The sequence below is a fragment of the Anolis sagrei genome, chromosome 2 (assembly GCF_037176765.1).
Source record: "Anolis sagrei isolate rAnoSag1 chromosome 2, rAnoSag1.mat, whole genome shotgun sequence".
NCBI classification, from domain to species: Eukaryota; Metazoa; Chordata; class Lepidosauria; order Squamata; family Dactyloidae; genus Anolis; species Anolis sagrei.
In genome coordinates this window covers 171,410,086-171,430,574 of record NC_090022.1, presented here as the reverse complement: position 1 = coordinate 171,430,574, position 20,489 = coordinate 171,410,086, and the positions used below count along the sequence as shown (strand labels likewise).

Sequence of the window (20,489 nt, the reverse complement as noted above, 5' to 3'; positions counted from 1 at the left end):
TGTAATGTTCGTTTGTGGGATTAACAGAACTCAAAAACCACTGGATGAATTGACACCAAATTTGGACACAAGACACCTAACAACCCAATGTATGTCCTTCACTCAAAAAAAAAATGATTTTGTCATTTGGGAGTTGTAGTTGCTGGGATTTATAGTTCACCTCCAATCAAAGAGCATTCGGAACCCCACCAACAATGGAATTGAACCAAACTTGGCACACAGCTCTCCCATGACCAACAGAAAATACTGGAAGAGTTTGGTGGGCAGTGTCCTTTGGTTTTGGAGTTGTAGTTCAGCTATATCCAGAGATCACTGTGGACTCAAACAACGATGGATCTGGACCAAACTCTACACGAATACTCAATATGCCCAAATGTGAACACTGGTGGAGTTTGGGGAAAATAGAATCTTGACATTTGGGAGTTGTAGTTTCTGGGATTTATAGTTCACCTACAATCACAGAGCATTCTGAACCCCACCGACGATAGAATTGGGCCAAACCACCCACATAGAACCCCCATGTGGGCCACAGCAACGCATGGCAGGGGACAGCTAGTTAATCAATAATTTCAAAAGTATCATGAAAAATAGCATAGTAGCATATTTGGGTAGTACTATGGTGTTGCTGCATTTTTGTGATCTCTGATGGATAAGTGCTTTCTCAATGTTAGTGATGACTTTAGTGTAATGACTACACTGATATTGCTATTGTTGTTGCCAAAGGCTTTCCAATCATTTCTAAATGATGGCGTCCAAATTATAGGGGTTTCTTAGAGGATTTGTTCAGAAGAGGTTTGCCACTACCCCTTCTTTTAGGAGACTGGAGAGAGTATGACTCGTCCAAGGTCACCCAACAGGTTTCCAGGGCTAAGCCCAGATTCAAACCCTTGTCCCACTGAGTTCTGGGCCAATGCTCAAACCGCTACACCATGCTGGGTCTCTTATATAGTATACATTATTATAGGCTGCTTTGTAAGATAAATTGTCCAATAAGACAGGATATCATGAATTAAATAATAATTTAAGCACAATTAAAAGAGCATATATGAAGAGCAAACCTCACTTTTGCAAGAATGTGCTTATCTTTGATGATGTATTCATATGTCGTGAGCAAAACATTAAATTTTCCACTTCGAAGCTGAGGTACAAATGCCCGTCTTGCAGCTGGAGAGCCCTAAAAAAAAAAGGAAATTAGAGAAATTAATTAAGCATGACTTTTCACTGTATTTTCTATGCCACATCAAGTCTGCGGCTATGACACGGCCGAGCATTTTAATAAACATTGCAAATAATAAGCGGTCAAATTGTCTCTAGTCCAGATTTAAGGAAAGGAAAGTGGAAGCTGGGATTAAAATATCAAAGTTGTCCGTGAAAAGACATCCAGTGGGAATATTTAACACCTTACTTCATATGTATTTCTGATGAAGTGCTTTATATTGAATTTTCAACTGACAAATTCTTCTATCTTGGCAAAGTTTTTGATTGAAATTTGAAATGAAAGTCTGAGCCACAGTACTTGCCTTGTATGAGACCTTAACTACAGAAGGAGCCCACTTATCAAATTCATATGCCCAATTCGAGAGAGTTCTGGAACAGAAAGAAAATGTTTTGTATAGTAAAAGAAACATACTCTTCTCACCTGTTTCAACCATCTGCATATTTAAACTACATAGTCATGATTTCAGAATATTTGAATAGAAGTGCCAAACTGCATTCACAGTTGCCAGATGATCGGTTCCTGATCTCCACAGGTAAGAGCTATAGTAGGTTTTATTAACCTTGAAATTCCCATTAAGAATGGATCATTAAAAGCCTTGGAGTGTACAGCAATTTCTTGTGCCATTCGAAATGAAATGTTGATACGTTGAGCTTATGTTGATGAAAAGTAAAATTACTTACAAAAGAAACAAAAGAAATCCCAAATGATTCCATTTTGAGAAACTTTCTTCTGTGATCTATCTCCAGAAAAACATCAGTAAAGCATTATGTGAAAGGAAGCAGGGGAATTTGGGATGCCTAGAACAGTAGAGAGCATTCCAAGGTTTCCAGTCAATCATATCCTCAAATGTAAAGACCCAAAGTAACAAGGCAGTGTGATGAAGGGTTGTCTATGGGACTTGCCAGGTAAGAGGAGTATCAAACCATGGTGGGACACTAACCGATTCCTATATTGCAATTAGAGCAAATCAAAGTTAGTGCGCATACTGTTTACCCTTGCACTAATAATAATAATAATAATAATAATAAACTTTATTTATACCCCGCTACCATCTCCACAATGGGGACTCAGAGCGGCTTACATGGGGCAAACATATTACAGCAGAATAAAACCAAAACATAAACAACAAGCAACATCATCAAAATTACATTAAAAAAAATATGAATACAGTAACAAAATAACATTACAATAAGCACAATCGCAATAACAGTGGGCGGGCCACATGTACAGGATAAAAATTTAAAAACTCTAATGAGATGAAAATAGGAGCAAGTTATTTGCAGGAAGCTCATAAAGACACACAGGGTTGTAAAACTAAACTTCCCATTTGGGGGGCGTGTACTCCAGTGACAGAAGCGTTGAGGGGAGCAATAGTGTCATGTTGTACACCTACTCGCCAAAGGCGCAGTGGAAGAGCCAGGTTTTAAGGTTCTTTTTAAACGTTTCTAGTGTGGGGCTTTCCTGATCTCTCCAGGTAATGAGTTCCAGAGTCATGAAGGTAGGCAGGTCCCAAACTGTTTAGGGCTTTGTAGGTGATAACCTGCACCTTGAATTGGGCCCGGAAAATAAACAGCAGCCAGTGGAGCTCCTTAAACATGGGGGTCGACCGCTCCCTATAACTAACTCCAGTTATTAATATGGCTTGGACAAGTTGTAGTTTCCAGGCCATCTTCAAGAGTAGCCCCACGTAGAGTGCATTTCAGTAATCCAGTCTAGAGGTAACTAAGGCGTGGACCACCGTGGTCAAGGCTTCCAGTCTGATGGTTAATACAACACCCACAATGAAGGAATGCAGGTAAATGCTTCCATCGTGATTACTTAGAAACAATGGTGACTGCTTGTTTTAAGAAATAATTTCAAGAACAGAAATATGCCAACTCACACATTCTCTTCACACATATTAGATATTTGACATAGTACAGAAGCTTTTCATCATTCTTTACTGCCAAATGAGTCCAACAGAGGTACTTACGACAGAGGTACTATAATGAGGAAGGGTCCATTGATACGCTTGTGCTCCATGAGGTATGTAATTAAAGCAATGGTCTGGATTGTCTTACCCAGACCCATTTCATCTGCCAGGATTCCATTTAAGTTATTATTGTACAATGACACTAGCCATTCTAAACCTTTTATCTATAGAAAAAGAGAAAAATGCACACAAATTACTGTACATATGGAAAGAAAATAATATCAAAAACGGTTTCCGATTCTGCACTTTTCTCAGCAAATCGAAGCAGCGGGCCTGCTCCACCATGTTTGCCGCAGCGGCCTGAGCCAACAGCCTTGCTTTCTAGTTCTCACCTGATACTGTTTCAGGACACCATTCACCATAAGTGTGGACTGTTTATCCACTCTTTCAGTGACTGCATGAGCCACAGCATAGTAAGACTGCAACCCCCTCGCCAGGGCTTGGGACACACCATATTCATCGTCAACATCTTGCTTAGCATTCCTGAAAAGGAAGCGAGAGAGAATAACATTTGATTATACCTTTCTAGATGCATAGTACAACAAAACAAATAACACAGGATGCAGACATTGTCCTTGCTGAATTAGCCATGATTTTAGAAATGTGCTTCAATTCTATGATGCACTTTCACCCCTTATATAAAAATCTCTAAAAACAAGGTTCTCTTATGAGTGCATCTTATGTATTGATTGAGGTTTTGGGTTTGAGCCTGCCACTATTGGACTCTCGCTTGCTGAGGTGTTTCAGCGAGTGTCTCTGTAGATCTTAGAAAACTATTTCTTGATTTTAGTCGTTGACGTGCTGGCTGATACCCAAACAGGGGATGAGCTGGAGATGTCACTGCCTTGGTGCTTTCACTATTGGCTGCTACTTCCCGGCAGATGTCAGGTGGTGCAATACCGGCTAAACAGTGTAATTTCTCCAATGGTGTAGGACGCAAACACCCCGTGATAATGCGGTATGTCTCATTAAAACATACCAAATGAGAGACTCTCCCCTGGGCACACAGAAAACTGGGCGACTTGGAAGGCGCTGAACAGGCTGCGCTCTGGCACCACGAGATGCAGAGCCAACCTTAAGAAATGGGGTCACAAAGTGAAATCCACGACATGCGAGTGTGGAGAAGAGCAAACCACAGACCACCTGCTGCAATGCAACCTGAGTCCTGCCACATGCACAAGGGAGGACCTTCTTATAGTAACACCAGAGGCACTCCAAGTGGCCAGATACTGGTCAAAAGACATTTAATCAACTACCAAGCTTGCAAACTTTGTGTTTTGTTTGTTTGTTTGTTAAAAAATGCAATACAACTGTTTGGTTTGCTCCTGACATGATAAATAAATAATAAATCTTATGTATTCTTTTGTTAGTGGTGGTACTAAAATTGGGATACATCTTACAATTGATGACATCTTACAATAAAAAATACAGTAAATGTGATCAGCAGCAATTACAATCCTAGACCCAAACTGTGAATCTTACAGTATCTTCTGTATCTGCATCCATTTACTTTCAACAAATCCTTCCCAACTCCTTCCCCTGGAATATCTCTGTATTTAGTCTAATCTTTAGTTCTGCCCAAGAAAAAGTGCTCCCAATCCTTGACATGACATGACTCTGAGGTGTGTGGGAAACTCCTCCTATCATCTCTCTGGACCAGTGGTTCACAACCTTCCTAATACCACGACCTCTTAATTTAGTTCCTCATGTTGTGGTGATCCCCAACCATAACATTATTTTTGTTGCTACTTCAGAACTGTCATTTTGCTTCTGTTATGAAATGTAATGTAAATATCTGATAGGCAGGATGTATTTTCATTCACTGAACCAAATTTGCACAAATACTCGGTACGCCCAAATTTGAGTAGTGGTGGGGTTGCGGGGGGAATTGATTTTATCATTTGAAAATTGTAGTTGCTGGGATTTATAGTTAACCTACACTCAAAGAGCAATCTGAACTCCACCAACCATGGAATTGAACTAAACTTGACACACAGAACTCCCATTATTTGTCGTGTCAGGGCAACCAGTCAATTGTATTACATTTCTAACAGAACAAAACAAACAAACAAACAGAAAAAACACAAAATTTGCAAGTTTGGTAGTTGACTAAATATCCTTTGACCAGTATCTGGCCACTTGGAGTGCTTCTGGTGTTGCTGCAAGAAGGTCGTCCGTTGTGCATGTGGCAGGGCTCAGGGTGCATTGCAGCAGGTGGTCAGTGGTTTGCTCTTCTCCACACTCGCATGTCGTGGATTCCACTTTGTGGCCCCATTTCTTGAGGTTGGCTCTGCATCTCGTGGTGCCAGAGCGCAGTCTGTTCAGTGCCTCCCAAGTCGCCCAGTCTTCTGTGTGCCCAGGAGGGAGTCTCTCATTTGGTATCAGCCACTGGTTGAGGTGCTGGGTTTGAGCCTGCCACTTTTGGACTCTCGCTTGCTGGGGTGTTCCAGCGAGTGTTTCTGTAGATCTTAGAAAACTATTTCTAAGTCCCCGCCTGGTGGGGACGAGGGACAGGGCCTTTTCGGTGGTGGCCCCTCGGCTGTGGAATGCCCTACCTGTAGACATCAGACAGGCCCCTTCACTGTTAGCGTTCCGGAGGAAGGTGAAGACCTGGCTCTTCGAACAAGCGTTTGGCTAAACAGTGCAATTGATTATAGGAATACGGTGCAATCGAACATAGGAACATGGAACAAGGATTATGAGAATGGTTTTGATTTGGTGCTGAGGCGTTATGATAATGATTGTTTATTGATATTGACTGTTATGTATAATGTGTTTCAATTGCCTATGATACTGTCTTGTGATAATTTGTACTATGTAAACCGCTTTGAGTCGCCTACAGGCTGAGAAAAGTGATATAGAAATAAAGTAAATAAATAAATAGATTTAAGTCGTTGACGTGCTGGCTGATACCCAAAGAGGGGATGAACTGGAGGACTCCCATGACCAACAGGAAATACTGTGGAAGGATTTGGTGGGCGTTGACCTTGAGTTTTGGAGTTCACCTAGATCCAGAGAGCACTGTGGACTAAAACAATGATTGATCTGTACCAAACTTGACGAATACTCAATATGCCCAAACACTGCTGGTGTTTGGGTGAAATAGACCTTGATATTTGGGAGTTGTAGTTCCTGGGATTTATAATTCACCTACAATCAAAGAGTATTCTGAACCCCACCAAGGATAGAATTGAGCTTCCCACACAGAACCCCCATGTGTTTTCTGATGGTCTTTGGTGACCCCTCTGACACCTCCTTGTGACCCCTCCAGGGGTCCCGACCCATAGGTTGAGAAAGGCTGCTCTGGACAATGGACAGTGGAAGAAACTGAGAAGGAAGATGAGGAGAAACACATCTTTCACTGGCACCGTCTCATGCTGATCCTGCAATCATGTCTCTTGTGTGCCTGTGCAGTTTATACATAAACTTTATCAAGTTAATAAGCATGATTGTGAAAGGAGGCAGGAAATTATCCTGACTAGCAAGGTATGAGCCCTCAGCTCCACAACTCTCACAAATCTGAAGACTGTTTTCCCCACTGCTAGCGATCATTCTCCTCCTGAGGAGATAACTCTGTACCATCCACATTTAAAGGGGGACCTAATACAAATTCCAAAAGATATTGTGAGTCTTACTCAATAATATGCCTTGCATCCACTTCTGATACATCATCACTATCTGGATCTGGAATCTTTTTCTTTTCTTCCACAGGTAAAGCAGTCTGAGCAGGCTGTGGCTGTTCCTCTTCTTCCTCCTGTCAGAAATTGAGATCTTATCAGTACTTGTTGCTCACACAGTATGATTACTTAAGACACTTGGGAGAGTTCAGGCCCACTCCAGCAACTTTGACAGAACGACTCTACTGAACTCCTTCAGCACATCCACAGAGATAATCCTCTCTTTTAACTCATTTTATTCAAACTGAACATGGTGAGAACCTTGTAACTTGAAGACAGGGATGGGGAATGTGGGGTTCTCCAAATGATGGGTCACTTCCTTAATCTCTGACCATTGGGGATGGCTGGCGAAGGCTGATAAGAGAGTCACTTCAATAACTACTATTGTCTCTTTAGATTTAGGGTTAAGCATTCTTGGATTTATCATAGCTCTCTGACCACCATCTCCGCTGCCACCCAACATAGGAGTGAAAAAATATGTTTTGTCTAGCCATTTGTAATAATAATAATAATAATAATAATAATAATAATAATAATAATAATAATCCTTTATTTATACCCCGATTTTAAAAGAAAAAACAATGCCCAAAATACTGTCGAAGGCTTTAATGGTCGGAATCACTGGGTTGTTGTAGGTTTTTTCGGACTATATGGCCATGTTCTAGAGGCATTCTCTCCTGACATTTCGCCTGCATCTATGGCAAGCATCCGCAGAGGTAGTGAGGTCTGTTGGAACTAGGAAAATTGGGTTTATATATCTGTGGAAAGACCAGGGTGCGACAAAGAACTCTTACCTGCTGCAGCTAAGTGTGAATGTTTCAACTGACCACCTTGATTAGCATTTGATGGCCTGGCAGTTTTTTGGTGTGGCTTGTTAGTGCCTGAGGGAATCTTTTGTTCAGAGGTGATTAGCTGTCTCTGATTATTTCCTCTCTATTGTTTTGCTGTAATTTTAGAGTTTTTTTTAATACCGGTAGACAGATTTTGTTCATTTTCATGGTTTCCTCCTTTCTGTTGAAATTGTCCACATGCTTATGGATTTCAACGGCTTCTCTGTATAGTCTGGCATGGTGGTTGTTAGAGTGATCCAGCATTTCTGTGTTCTCAAATAATATGATGTGTCCAGGTTGGTTCATCAGCCATAGTAGAGCACCTGCCTTCAACAGAGCACCATAGCAGAGCACATTGGCCTACAACTCCCAGATATCCCAGACCCCTTGTGCAAGTCAGGAAAGGGAGGCTGCACCGCGCGGAGCCCCTCGCCAGGCCCAATCTCCTCACCGGCAAGTAATGGAAGCGGCGAGGGGCTTTGTGCGAGGTCAAAAGGAGCAGTGCAAGCCAGAAAAGCTGCACTGTGCGACGTGACCTCGCACAAAGCCCCTCACCGCTTCCATTGCTTGCAGACAAGGGGACTCGGCCTGGGAAGCGGCGAGGGGCTTCGTGCGAACCAGGCCACGCGGTACAGCTTTCCTGGCTTGCGCTGCCCCTTGTGCGAGCCAAGAAAGGGAGGCTGCACCACGCGGAGTCCCTCGCCAGGCCCAATCTCGCCAGCAAGCAATGGAAGCAGCGAGGGGCTCTGCGCGAGAGCAGGTGGTGCGGTACAGCCTCACTTTCCTGGATCGCATGAGGGGCAGCGGAAGCCAGGTAAGCTGCACCACGCGGGCTGGCCTCACACAAAGCCCCTCGCCGCTTCCGTTGCTTGCAGGTGAGGGGACTGGGCCTGAGAAGCGGTGAGGGGCTCCGCGCGAGAGCAGGTGGTGCGGTACAGCCTCACTTTCCTGGATCGCACGAGGGCAACGCAAGCCAGATAAGCTGCACCGCGCAGCCTGGCCTCGCGCAAAGCCCCTCGCTGCTTCTGTTGCTTGCAGGCAAGGGGACTGGGCCTGGGAAGCAGTGAGGGGCTCCGCACGAGAGCAGGCTGCGCGGTGCAAGCAATGGAAGCGGCGAGGGGCTTCGCACAAGGCCCAATCCCCTTGGCGGGCCGCATGTGGCCTGTGGGACGTAGTTTGAGGACCCCTGCTCTAGAACATGGCCATATAGCCAGAAAAAACGTACAACAACTCAATGCCCAAAATGTCACCTAGAGGCTGTGTGGACAATTTTGCCCCTTTATATCCATATTGGGCACAGAAGATGCCTTTTTCCCTGCAGGACGTGAGCCAGAATTTGGTGTCTTGGTCCCTTCCTGGCCCACTGGAGCCAGATAGCTCCCTATGGATCCTAAGAGGCTTCTAATTATATACTGGGAGGAGTCCCAATTTCAATGGAGGAAGTAGAGTGCCTAGAGGGCCAAATGCCCTGATGGCTACCCACCTGAGTAATAAAATATAATGCCTCAGAAGAAGTGGAGAAAACCACTTCCTGTTGGCATGTGTAACTGCATATTGAAGTGTAATGGCAAGCAGTAGAACCCAGAAGTTAAAATTGGCTCACCAAAGCAGCCATTCCTGATCTCCTTTAACCCAAAGCCTATTTTACAAATTTCCCACAGGTGCCTGTCTGGGGAAAGTACAGCTCCCTTCAACCCAGACAGAATAGACAGGTTTGTTAGTATACCACACCCATCAAAACTGTACCATCAAGGTGCATAACTAAGCAATCTGACTTAATGAAGAAGACAGAAGTCTTTGCATCGAAGCCGCCTGGAGGCAGTTTCACTCTTGAGGATTGATTCACTTATTACTTAAGCCAAAAGCAGCAGCAAAAACCTGAAAGTAAAACCTATTCTATGAATTACATTTTCTATGCATATAGGCAGAGTCCCTCTGAACACATTTTGGAAAGAAACCCACCAAAACCCATAAAGTCAACCAATGGTAGAAATATGAAAGCAACCACAATACATATAAAAAGTCTTTACTTGAAAAAATGAACGTAAGAGCAACAAAAAAATCCCACTAAAATGACACATATCAGGTAAAGTTAAAATGTGTATTTTTATCAGATTTTAATTTAATACAAAGAAAACAGCACAGAAGCCAAATCATCCCGTCTTACCTCTTCCTCCTCCTCCGATCCACTTTCTTCACTATCAGATCTAGGTGCTACTTCATATCTATTTAAATATATATTGAAATTTAAAATTAATGATCAGCTAAGGTGAAAGCCCCTTGAGCAAAACAGCAATGGACTATGGGGTGCCAACAAGCTTCTGATATATGTAGAACCTTAATTCATACAACTTATATTGGCACACCTAGACCTGAACTGCCTTTCATCATCCATTGTGACACCTCGGACACGGCCTATGCGGCAGTGTTGGAAAAATTATTATATAGGAAAAAGATGGCATATTCTTATATTCAATCACAAGGCATAAATCAGAATATAGTCTTCTGATTCACTGGGGAATTTTAGTTGGAGGCACCAGCAGAGACTCAGGTTCTAGGAAAGGAATATTTTTAAAGGCGACCTTAGAGAAATTCAGAAGGCATAGAGACTACATTGTATTTAAAGACATATAATGAAGAAAATTTTGTTTCCTAGAATCTTAGAATCCTAGAGTTGGAAGAGACCTCATGGGCCATCCAGTCCAACCCCCTGCTAAGAAGCAGGAATATTACATTCAAATCACCCCTGACAGATGGCCATCCAGACTCTGTTTAAAAGCTTCCAAAGAAGGAGCCTCCTCTAGAATTCCAGTCACCTGTTCGATATGTGTACTTAACAAACAATTACTTGTTTGCTGTAATGCCTTGCATTAATAAAAAAAAACAGAATAAAAGGAAATCAAGGAATTGTAATGATATGGTTTTGTATACATCTATATAAATAAAAATGTAATGTTCGTTTGTGGGATTAACATAACTCAAAAACCATTGGACGAATTGCCACCAAATTTGGACACAAGGCACCTACTACCCCAAGAAGTGACCATCACTCATAAAAATTTGATTTTGTCATTTGGGAGTTGTAGTTGCTGGGATTTATAGTTCACCTACAATCAAGGAGCATTCTGAACCCCACCAACAATGGAATTGAACCAAACTTGGCACACAGTTCTCCCATGACCAACAGAAAATACTGGAATATTGGTAGGCAGGGTCCTTTGGTTTTGGAGCTGTAGTTCACCTACATCCAGAGATCACTGTGGACTCAAACAATGATGGATCTGCACCAAACTCTACTCGAATACTCAATATGCCCAGATATCAACACTGATATTCTGGGCACCACAATTCAAGGGAGATATTGATAATCTGGAATGTGTCCAGAGGAGGGCGACTAAAATGATCAAGGGTCTGGAGAACAAGCCCTATGAGGAGTGGCTTAAGGAGCTGGGCATGTTTAGCCTGAAGAAGAGAAGGCTGAGAGGTGATATGATAGCCATGTATAAATATGTGAGAGGAAGCCACAGGGAGGAGGGAGCAAGCTTGTTTTCTGCTTCCTTGGAGACAAGGACGCGGAACAATGGCTTCAAACTACAAGAGAGGAGATGCTATCTGAACATGAGGAAGAACTTCCTGTGAGAGCCGTTCAGCAGTGGAACTCTCTGCCCCAGTGTGGTGGAGGCTCCTTCTTTGGAAGCTTTTAAACAGAGGCTGGATGGCCATCTGTCAGGGGTGATTTGAATGTAACATTCCTGCTTCTTGGCAGGGGGTTGGACTGGATGGCCCATGAGGTCTCTTCCAACTCTTTGATTCTATGATTCTATGATGGAGTTTGGGGAAAATATAATCTTGACAATTGGATGTTGTATTTGCTGGAATTTATAGTTCACCAATAGTCAAAGAGCATTCTGAACCCCACCAACGATAGAATTGGGCCAAACCTCCCACACAGAACCCCCATGTGGGCCACAGCCACGTGTGGCAGGGGATGGCTAGTTCTTACATAAATTTCTTCTTTTTACATAGGTTTTAGGAAAGATAAAAACTTGAATACCTTGTCTTAGACATTTTATTCATCATTCTAGTTCAAAGTTTAGGAAAACTGGAACACAACACAATATAACCATAAAGAACAGCAAGTTTTTAAAGAACAGAAAGTTTTCTGGGTAAAATAGTGGAGTGCAAGATCTGATGGCAGCTTACCCAGGATTCATTTCCAACCAGGTGTCCAGCTGTCCTGCCTTGGGGGCATCTGTTCCAGTAAGGATTTTCCCACTCTCTACATGGATAACTTTCACAGGAAGGTCACTCATTTGGCTGGTTTCATCTAAGGGCTGTGAAAGAACGAAGAATGTCATTATTTAAAATAGTGTAGGTGAAGTGAACATTGCTTTCAAATTGTCTTAATTTTGGGTTGTTGTGGGTTTTTTCAGGCTATATGGCCATGTTCTAGAGGCATTTCTCCTGACGTTTCGCCTGCATCTATGGAAAGCATCCTCAGAGGTAGTGAGGATGCATGCAATATATGCTGGCGAAACGTCAGGAGAAATGCCTCTAGAACATGGTCATATAGCCCGAAAAAACCTACATACATTGTCTTACTTTTGTTTACAGCAACACATAATGATAGCATCTGTGACTGGTGAGACAAAGTGAAAACTACATATGAGGGTGCATCTACACTGCAGAATCAATGCAGACTGATATCACTCTTACTGTCATGCCACAATGCTATGGAATCCTGGGATTTGTAGTTTTACAAGGTCTTTGACCTTCTCTGCAGAGAGTGCCAGTGCGTCACCAAAATACAAATTCCAGGATTTCATCGCATTGCCGGTAAAGTGTATTAATTCTACAGTGTTGATACATCAGTGTCCCACACAGGGTTCTTTTAAGTACAAAAAGGGTACATGGGGGGGGGGGGGGGATGACCAACTTGTGCCACCCTATATTCCTTGGACAAATTCAAATTACCGTATATACCCGAGTATAAGCCGAGTCACTTAATTTTACCACAAAAACTGGGAAAACGGATTGACTCAAGTATAAGCAGAGGGTGAGAAATTCAGAAGCTACTGGTTCGTTTCAAAATGAAAATAGATACCAATAAAATTACATTAATTGAGGCATTAATAGGTTAAATGTTTTTGAATATTTATATAGAATTATAATTTCAGATGAGACTGCCCTAACCTTCTTCAATGTAAATGTGCTTACGTATCCTTCCAGTAATAAAAAAGACAGTAAAATAATACATGGAATAATAATAATAGAGTGAAATAATAAATTTAATGATAACACTTATAAAATAAAATAATAAATGTAATAATAATAAATTAAAATGATAACTGTAATAATAATAGAGTAAAATAATAAATAACTTTGACTCGAGTATAAGCCGAGGGAGACTTTTTCAGCCTAAAACAAGGGTTGAAAAACTAGGCTTATACTTGAGTATATACAGTAGTTAAGAACAGAAAACCATTAAGAGATACACCAATATGATAAACAGTAGTTCTTAGAAAAGTATGAGCCAGATTGAGGGCCAGTGCAGTTCTACTACATACCTGTCTCTGAAAACAAACTGTAGAGGCATAAAATATGACAGAGTATATTCATGTGTTGTGGTAATGCCATATTGATTTCCAAAAGATAGAAAGAATTTCTGAATGTATTATAATCACATATGTGTCTCAGCAATTGCCAGGTTCTTCAGCTACCATATTTACCGGCATATAAGATGACTGGATGTATAAGACAACCCCCAACTTTTCCAGTTAAAATATAGAGTTTGGGATATACTCACCATATAAGACTACCCCTCTTCCAACACATACCAAATAAAAATTTAAAAAGCATGAGATTTGATTTCAATATGAAAATTTTCCTATTACTGTACATCCTTCTCTGCCTCTCAGATCTCGCACATGCGCATCTGCACCACTTCACTGCAGTCTTCAGGAGCGAGATCTGAGAGGCAGAGGAGGAGGTACAATAATAGGATACAAGCGTGGGCCAGACAGGTAAAAGAGGTGTGTTTTTCTGGGCCTCTTCTCTTTTTTTCTATACTCCGGGCGCCCCAGACGCCTGCAGTTTGCTCTGCCCTTCACTTACACCCTCCCGGTGAGGCACCCCTTCACCTCACCATTGGGACCGCATTAGGTCCAAGAATCCTGGGCCCAGTCCTGTTCAACATCTTTATTAATGACTTAGATGAAGGGCTAGAAGGCATGATCATCAAGTTTGCAGACGACACCAAATTGGGAGGGATAGCTAATACTCCAGAGGACAGGAGCAGGATTCAAAACGATCTTGACAGATTAGAGAGATGATTGGCCAAAACTAACAAAATGAAGTTCAACAGGGACAAATGCAAGATACTCCACTTTGGCAGGAAAAACGAAATGCAAAGATACAGAATGGGGGACAATGCCTGGCTCGAGAGCAGTACGAGTGAAAAAGATCTTGGGAGTCCTCGTGGATAACAAGTTAAACATGAGCCAACAATGTGATGCGGCGGCAAAAAAAGCCAATGAGATTTTGGCCTGCATCAATAGCAGCATAGTGAAGTCATGCTACCCCTCTATTCTGATTTGGTTAGGCCACACCTGGAATATTGTCTCCTGCATATGTCATAAGTTGGGGACCCCTACCCTCAGCACCAACTGCCGCTCTGGGCCAGAGTGAAGAGAGAGGGGGCCAGGGAACAGTTCCATCTTGTCTCCTGTGCTGTTCTAATAATATAATATAACGTAATATAATATAATATAATATAATATAATATAATATAATATATATACATATATTTGTAATATTATAATGTAATGCAATATAATACTACTACTAATATAATATTATAATTACATGCTTATATTACATGTAATATTACTAATAATATTACAATATAATGATATAGTACAATGCAGTAATATTTAATACTAATGTTGTATTATGCTAATAATATAATATACTTTATGTATCTTGTAAGCCACTCTGAGTCCCCTTCGGGGTGAGAAGGGCGGCATATAAATGTCGTAAGTAAATAAATAAATAAAAAAAATATAACATGGATTCAGTATGGAAGGTGATAACTAGAATCATTCATTCACATCAGAATATTCGAGTCTTTGTATTCTGTAACTGACTGTAAAAGGAGGCAAAAGAGAGCGGAAAGCAAGAATCTAGCAGTATCTTGAAAACTAACTGTTTCACTTTCAATTTCAGTTGTGCCATATGATACTGAAAGATATAATTTATAAAAATTGTCCATACACTGTCAAACAGCTTTGTAACATATTACTTCAATAAGGCATGTATTGCCTTTGGGGATCTAAGGCCCCTTCTACACTGCCACACAAAATCCATATTATCTGCTTTGAACTGGATTATATGGCAGTATAGACTCATATAATCCAGTTGAGAGCAAATAATGTGGATTATCTGTTTTGATAATCTAGATTATATGGAAAAGTAGAATGGGCCTACATGAACTGGTTCTTTTCCTATATATTCCTAGTAAAACAGCATCCATACAATTGTGAGTTGTAAATTTTTCAAACATTCTTACTTCACCATCTGGTCCAATCGCTGGTGTTTGTCCTTCTGCAGTCTCAGGCTTCTGGAAACAAGAAAAGATCATTAATAGCATCCATTGTTGAAAGAAGCAATGCTGAGAGGCATGGAAGTGAATAGCCTAGGAAAATGCAGTTTTTCAATGTTAGAAAAAGTAAACTATTGTGAATTCCATCCAAAACATTGTTCTAACATTTTGCAGAAATGGAAAATTCTTAAAGGGAAAGTGTCCTATGATAGGTTTGTCACTCTGATTGATTATAGAGGGAGGATTATTTATTTATTATTTATTTATTTACTACGCTTATATACCGCAATTCTCAGCCTACTGGCGACTCATTGCGGTGTACAACATAGAAAAAAGGTGCAGAATACAACATAATATAAAATAATCCACAGTACATAGTTATCACATCATCAAAACATCAAATTACTACAAGATCATTCCGAGTCGTCTCATCGTCAAATTCACAATCCGATACCATTTCCGTTGTTCCATTCCTATGGTCAAATCACCAGTCATTGCACTTCTATTCAAAAGCCTTCTTAAACAACCAGGTCTTCAGCTTCCTGCGGAAGATCAACAGGGAGGGGGGCTAACCTGATGTCTATGGGAAGAGTGTTCCACAGCCAAGGAGCCACCACCGAGAAGGCCCTATCTCTCGTCCCAGCCAGCCGTGCCTGAGACGCAGGCGGGATCGAGAGCAGGGCCTCCCCGGAAGATCTCGTGGGCTCATTGGCCGAGAGGCGGTTAGTTAGGTATCTTGGGCCGGAACCGTTTAGGGCTTTATAGGCCAGTGCCAGCACCTTGAATTGAGCCCAGTAGCAGATCGGCAGCCAGTGGAGCTGGTACAGCAGGGGGGTGGTATGCTCGCTGTGCCCCACTCCTGTTAGTATCATGGCTGCCGCACGTTGGACCAGTTGGAGCTTCCGGGCCATCTTCAAGGGCAACCCCACGTAGAGAGCGTTGCAGTAGTCTAAACGGGATGTAACCAGAGCGTGGACTACCGTGGCCAAGTCAGACTTCCCAAGGTACGGGCGCAGCTGGCGCACGAGCCTAAGCTGTGCAAATGCTCCCCTGGTCACCGCCGAGACCTGGATTATTTAAATACATTCTGTTTCAGGGCCTAATTCCAGTTAAAAAGCGAAAGCACTGCTTGATTTTCTCTAAAATGATACCCTGTTTTTCTATTCTACCACTTAACCCAGATCACCCAATTTAAAAGTTGCGTGTAATGAATCCCTTATCTTAGCTAGCTAGCAAAAGCCTAAGGAAGTGGGCCTAGCGAAGCCACGGCATCCATTTTAGGAAAGAGAGACAGGGAAAAGCCATATTAGGTTAGGTTTGCCTTAAGGGGGGTCGTGTTCTAGTCTAAGAGGGAAAGTTAGAAGGCTAGGATTGGTTAGAAAGATGGGAGCTGAGCCTAAGTGGTCTGAAGGGGAAAAGTGTCTTTTAAACTGAGGTTTGAGGTCCCAGTTTGCCAGTTGGAGCTTGGAAAGGGTAGAGAGAAGAAGTGTGGGTGTTAGCGAGAGCAGTTTGAGTTTTTGAAGTAGTTTGGGTCAGTCTTTTGTAAAGTATTCAGAATAGCTATTGAGAATATAGCTCGAATACTGTGTAGAACAGCACCCCATTAGTGGTCTGTTCGTTTCCTAAGAAAGTCTAGTTCCGGGTTTTTGGCTAGATCCCTAAGGGGGATTTTTGCGAGTTACTTTCAGAGATACGTTTCCTGAAGTAATGTTCTGTGTTGAAACTTTTAAGACTTGTAACCCAGAAGTTTTTAAGATCTTGACTTTAACGCAACCACAAGCTTTTTATGCCAGCATTTTACTGAAACCATTAAGCATTTGTAACTGAATAATTCAAGCCTGTTCAATAAACGTTCTTGATATTTTTATCAAATTATACCAGCCTCAGTGTGAATACCTTTGTGGTCAAAGCATTATTCAAGTCAGCTTTCAGCGGCCTCTAAGAAAACTATAGTGACACAGAGTGTGTTACTGAACAACCTCTCAATAGTAAACTCAGCCTGTTTATTAGTAATATGGTGGCAGCGGAAATCTTTTGAAGAATCATTTTAAGTTTCCCAGTTCTAGTGGTTCCCAGTTCTTAACTTTTAAATAGACAGTTGGTTCAGCAACCATACTCCCTCTATATTTTTGGTGAGTTAGTCTGTAGTGGAGGTGTTATCGTCATAATTTGGTTGAGCAGCATTGGGATTATTATATATTTTTCCCCGTATATACATTTGATTTAAAATCTACTCGGCTATCGCTGCTTTCATAGAATCATAGAATCAAAGAGTTGGAGGAGACCTCATGGGCCATCCAGTCCAACCCCCTGCCAAGAAGCAGGAATATTGCATTCAAATCACCCCTGACAAATGGCCATCCAGCCTCTGCTTAAAAGCTTCCAAAGAAGGAGCCTCCACCACACTCCGGGGCAGAGAGTTCCACTGCTGAACGGCTCTCACAGTCAGGAAGTTCTTCCTAATGTTCAGATGGAATCTCCTCTCTTGTAGTTTGAAGCCATTGTTCCGCGTCCTAGTCTCCAAGGAAGCAGAAAACAAGCTTACTCCCTCCTCCCTGTGGCTTCCTCTCACATATTTATACATGGCTATCATATCTCCTCTCAGCCTTCTCTTCTTCAGGCTAAACATGCCCAGTTCCCTAAGCCGCTCCTCATAGGGCTTGTTCTCCAGACCCTTGATCATTTTAGTCGCCCTCCTCTGGACACATTCCAGCTTTGTTATATTATGCATCTTGAAAGTGCTACTAATAAGAAGCTTGCTATAGCCCTCTCACACTTAGCATTCCATCACTTCAGTCTACAATATTAAGAAAATAAGAAGAGCCATGGCAGATCAGAGAAAATGTATATTCAGTCTAGTGTTCTATCCTTAGAGTAGCCAACTAGGTGAATTTTGGAAGCCTAGAAGCAGTACATAAGTACAACTGCACTCTTGTTTATATCATCCACTAACTGATAGACAGAACCACACTGTCTCTGATGCTAGAGATAATACGCCCCTTTCATGACCAGTTGTCATTGAAAACTTTGTCAATTAGGCTGCTATGAGCCTATCTTAATGCTTGGTTAAGAATGAAACACTACTGTATTGTCGAAGGCTTTCATGGCTGGAATCACTAGGTTCTTGTGGGTTGTTTCGGGCTATAGAGCCATGTTCTAGAGGCATTTCTCCTGACGTTTCGCCTGCATCTATGGCAAGCTTCCTCAGAGGTTGTGAGGTCTGTTGGAAGTAGGAAAAATGGGTTTTATATCTGTGGAATGGCTGGGGTGGGGCAAGGAGCTCTTCCTTGCTGCAGTTAGGTGTGAATGTTTAGCTGATCACCTTCATTAGCATTTGAAGGCCTGCCTGAGCCTGGGAAAATCTGTTGCTGGGAGGTGTTAATCTGTGCCTGGTTTTTTCCTCTCTGTTGTTTAGCTGTTATAATTTTAGAGTTTTTTAATACTGGTAGCCAGATTTTGTTCATTTTCATGGTCTCTTCCTTTCTGTTGAAATTGTCCACATGCTTGTGGATTTCAATCAATCTACAAACCCACCAAGAAAATCCTACATTCAGCAAAGGACAAGAGGGATCCTCTCACCTCTGCAGGAGTCTACCGTATACCATGCAGCTGTGGACAAGTCTACATAGGGACCACCAAACGCAGCATTGCCCAAACACGAATCAAGGAACATGAAAGGCACTGCAGACTACTTCAACCAGAGAAGTCAGCCATAGCAGAGCACCTGATGAACCAGCCTGGACACAGCATATTATTTGAGAACACAGAAATGCTGGACCACACCAACAACCACCATGTCAGACTACACAGAGAAGCCATTGAAATCCACAAGCATGTGGACAATTTCAACAGAAAGGGAGAGACCATGAAAATGAATAAAATCTGGCTACCAGTATTAAAAAACTCTAAAATTATAACAGCTAAACAACAGAGAGGAAAAAAACAGGCACAGATTAACACCTCCCAGCAACAGATTTTCCCAGGCTCAGGCAGGCCTTCAAATGCTAATGAAGGTGATCAACTAAACATTAACACCTAACTGCAGCAGGGAAGAGCTCCTTGCCCCACCCCACCATTCCACAGATATATAAACCCATTTTTCCTATTTCCAACAGACCTCACTACCTCTGAGGAAGCTTGCCATAGATGCAGGCGAAACGTCAGGAGAAATGCCTCTAGAACATGGCTCTATAGCCTGAAAAAACCCACAAGAACCTAATGAAACACTACTATTAGTCTAACAAAACACTGGCTTTTTAAAATAGAGGTGTCTCTACTTATAAGAAACACAACCAGAGCCAACAGAAATATGAAGATGACAGTAAGCAACATGGTATTCAGGGGCAGGGAACATTTGACCTTCTAGATGCAACTGTGATGTCTCAGCCAGCATTGGCCATTGATAAGGGGAGCTTTAATCCAGCACCAACTAGATAGCTACAGGTTGTCCATTCTGGATTAAATGTTGTAACCCAACTGTCAACACACAGATTGGGTTTCATTTATTACTTATTTCCTATATTTATACCCGGCCCTTCTCCCCCCGAAAAGGGTCTCAGGGCGGCCATCTTTCATAAAGATATTACTCATCAGAGTAGACTAAATAAGCTTTGTATTACCTTCTTTTTCTTTTTCTTCTTCTTCTCCTTTGCAACTTGTGCAGCCTTGTGCTGCCTCACCAGCTCTGTAAGGTTAGCCACATATTCATCTGTCTGCTGAAGTAGGTAGGCTAAGCGCTTGTCTTTCTTTTGATCAATAAGCTTACGGTACCCTTCTTCATCTTCAGCCTTTAAAAAACACATACATTGTATTTTACTTCTTTGCATTGGGAAAATTCCTAACCATTATCAAACCGCAGCCTATACAACTCAGCCAGGGATATTTTATGAATACAGATTTTGGCTTACAACATAACAGAAAGCCTTACCATCAACCGGCGCATTCTCTCCTTCTCAATTCTCTCGTTCTCTTTCTTTTGCTCACGCTCTGTATTGGCATGATATGTGGCCACAGCCTTTGTAAGTTTTTGAATCTTGCCCGTGACAGATCGGTGATATTCTTTGAAATCCTTGGCATGTTGGAGAATGCTATTGAGGTACTCCTAAAAGAAAACAGATTGAGAACAGGAAAGTAATTATTAAAAATATACCCAGAACTTGCCATTTTTCAAGATGCAGAATATTAGAACTGC

At 41.9% G+C, this 20,489-nt stretch overlaps 1 protein-coding gene across 8 annotated transcripts in view; it reads right to left on the bottom strand.

Moving 5' to 3' along the window:
- The window catches only part of SMARCA4 (SWI/SNF related, matrix associated, actin dependent regulator of chromatin, subfamily a, member 4), a 114,495-nt gene that overhangs the window by 48,102 nt on the left and 45,904 nt on the right, over nucleotides 1-20,489 (bottom strand). For all 8 annotated transcript variants that reach the window (XM_060763327.2, XM_060763329.2, XM_060763331.2 and 5 more), the window contains exons 10-19: nucleotides 20,226-20,399; nucleotides 19,918-20,085; nucleotides 15,266-15,316; nucleotides 11,902-12,032; nucleotides 9,866-9,923; nucleotides 6,827-6,945; nucleotides 3,524-3,674; nucleotides 3,192-3,355; nucleotides 1,521-1,587; nucleotides 1,064-1,174 (exon numbers count right to left, since the gene is read on the bottom strand). In XM_060763327.2, coding sequence (XP_060619310.1) covers nucleotides 1,064-1,174; nucleotides 1,521-1,587; nucleotides 3,192-3,355; nucleotides 3,524-3,674; nucleotides 6,827-6,945; nucleotides 9,866-9,923; nucleotides 11,902-12,032; nucleotides 15,266-15,316; nucleotides 19,918-20,085; nucleotides 20,226-20,399 — 1,194 coding nt within the window. The remainder of the gene's footprint in view (nucleotides 1-1,063; nucleotides 1,175-1,520; nucleotides 1,588-3,191; nucleotides 3,356-3,523; nucleotides 3,675-6,826; nucleotides 6,946-9,865; nucleotides 9,924-11,901; nucleotides 12,033-15,265; nucleotides 15,317-19,917; nucleotides 20,086-20,225; nucleotides 20,400-20,489) is intronic.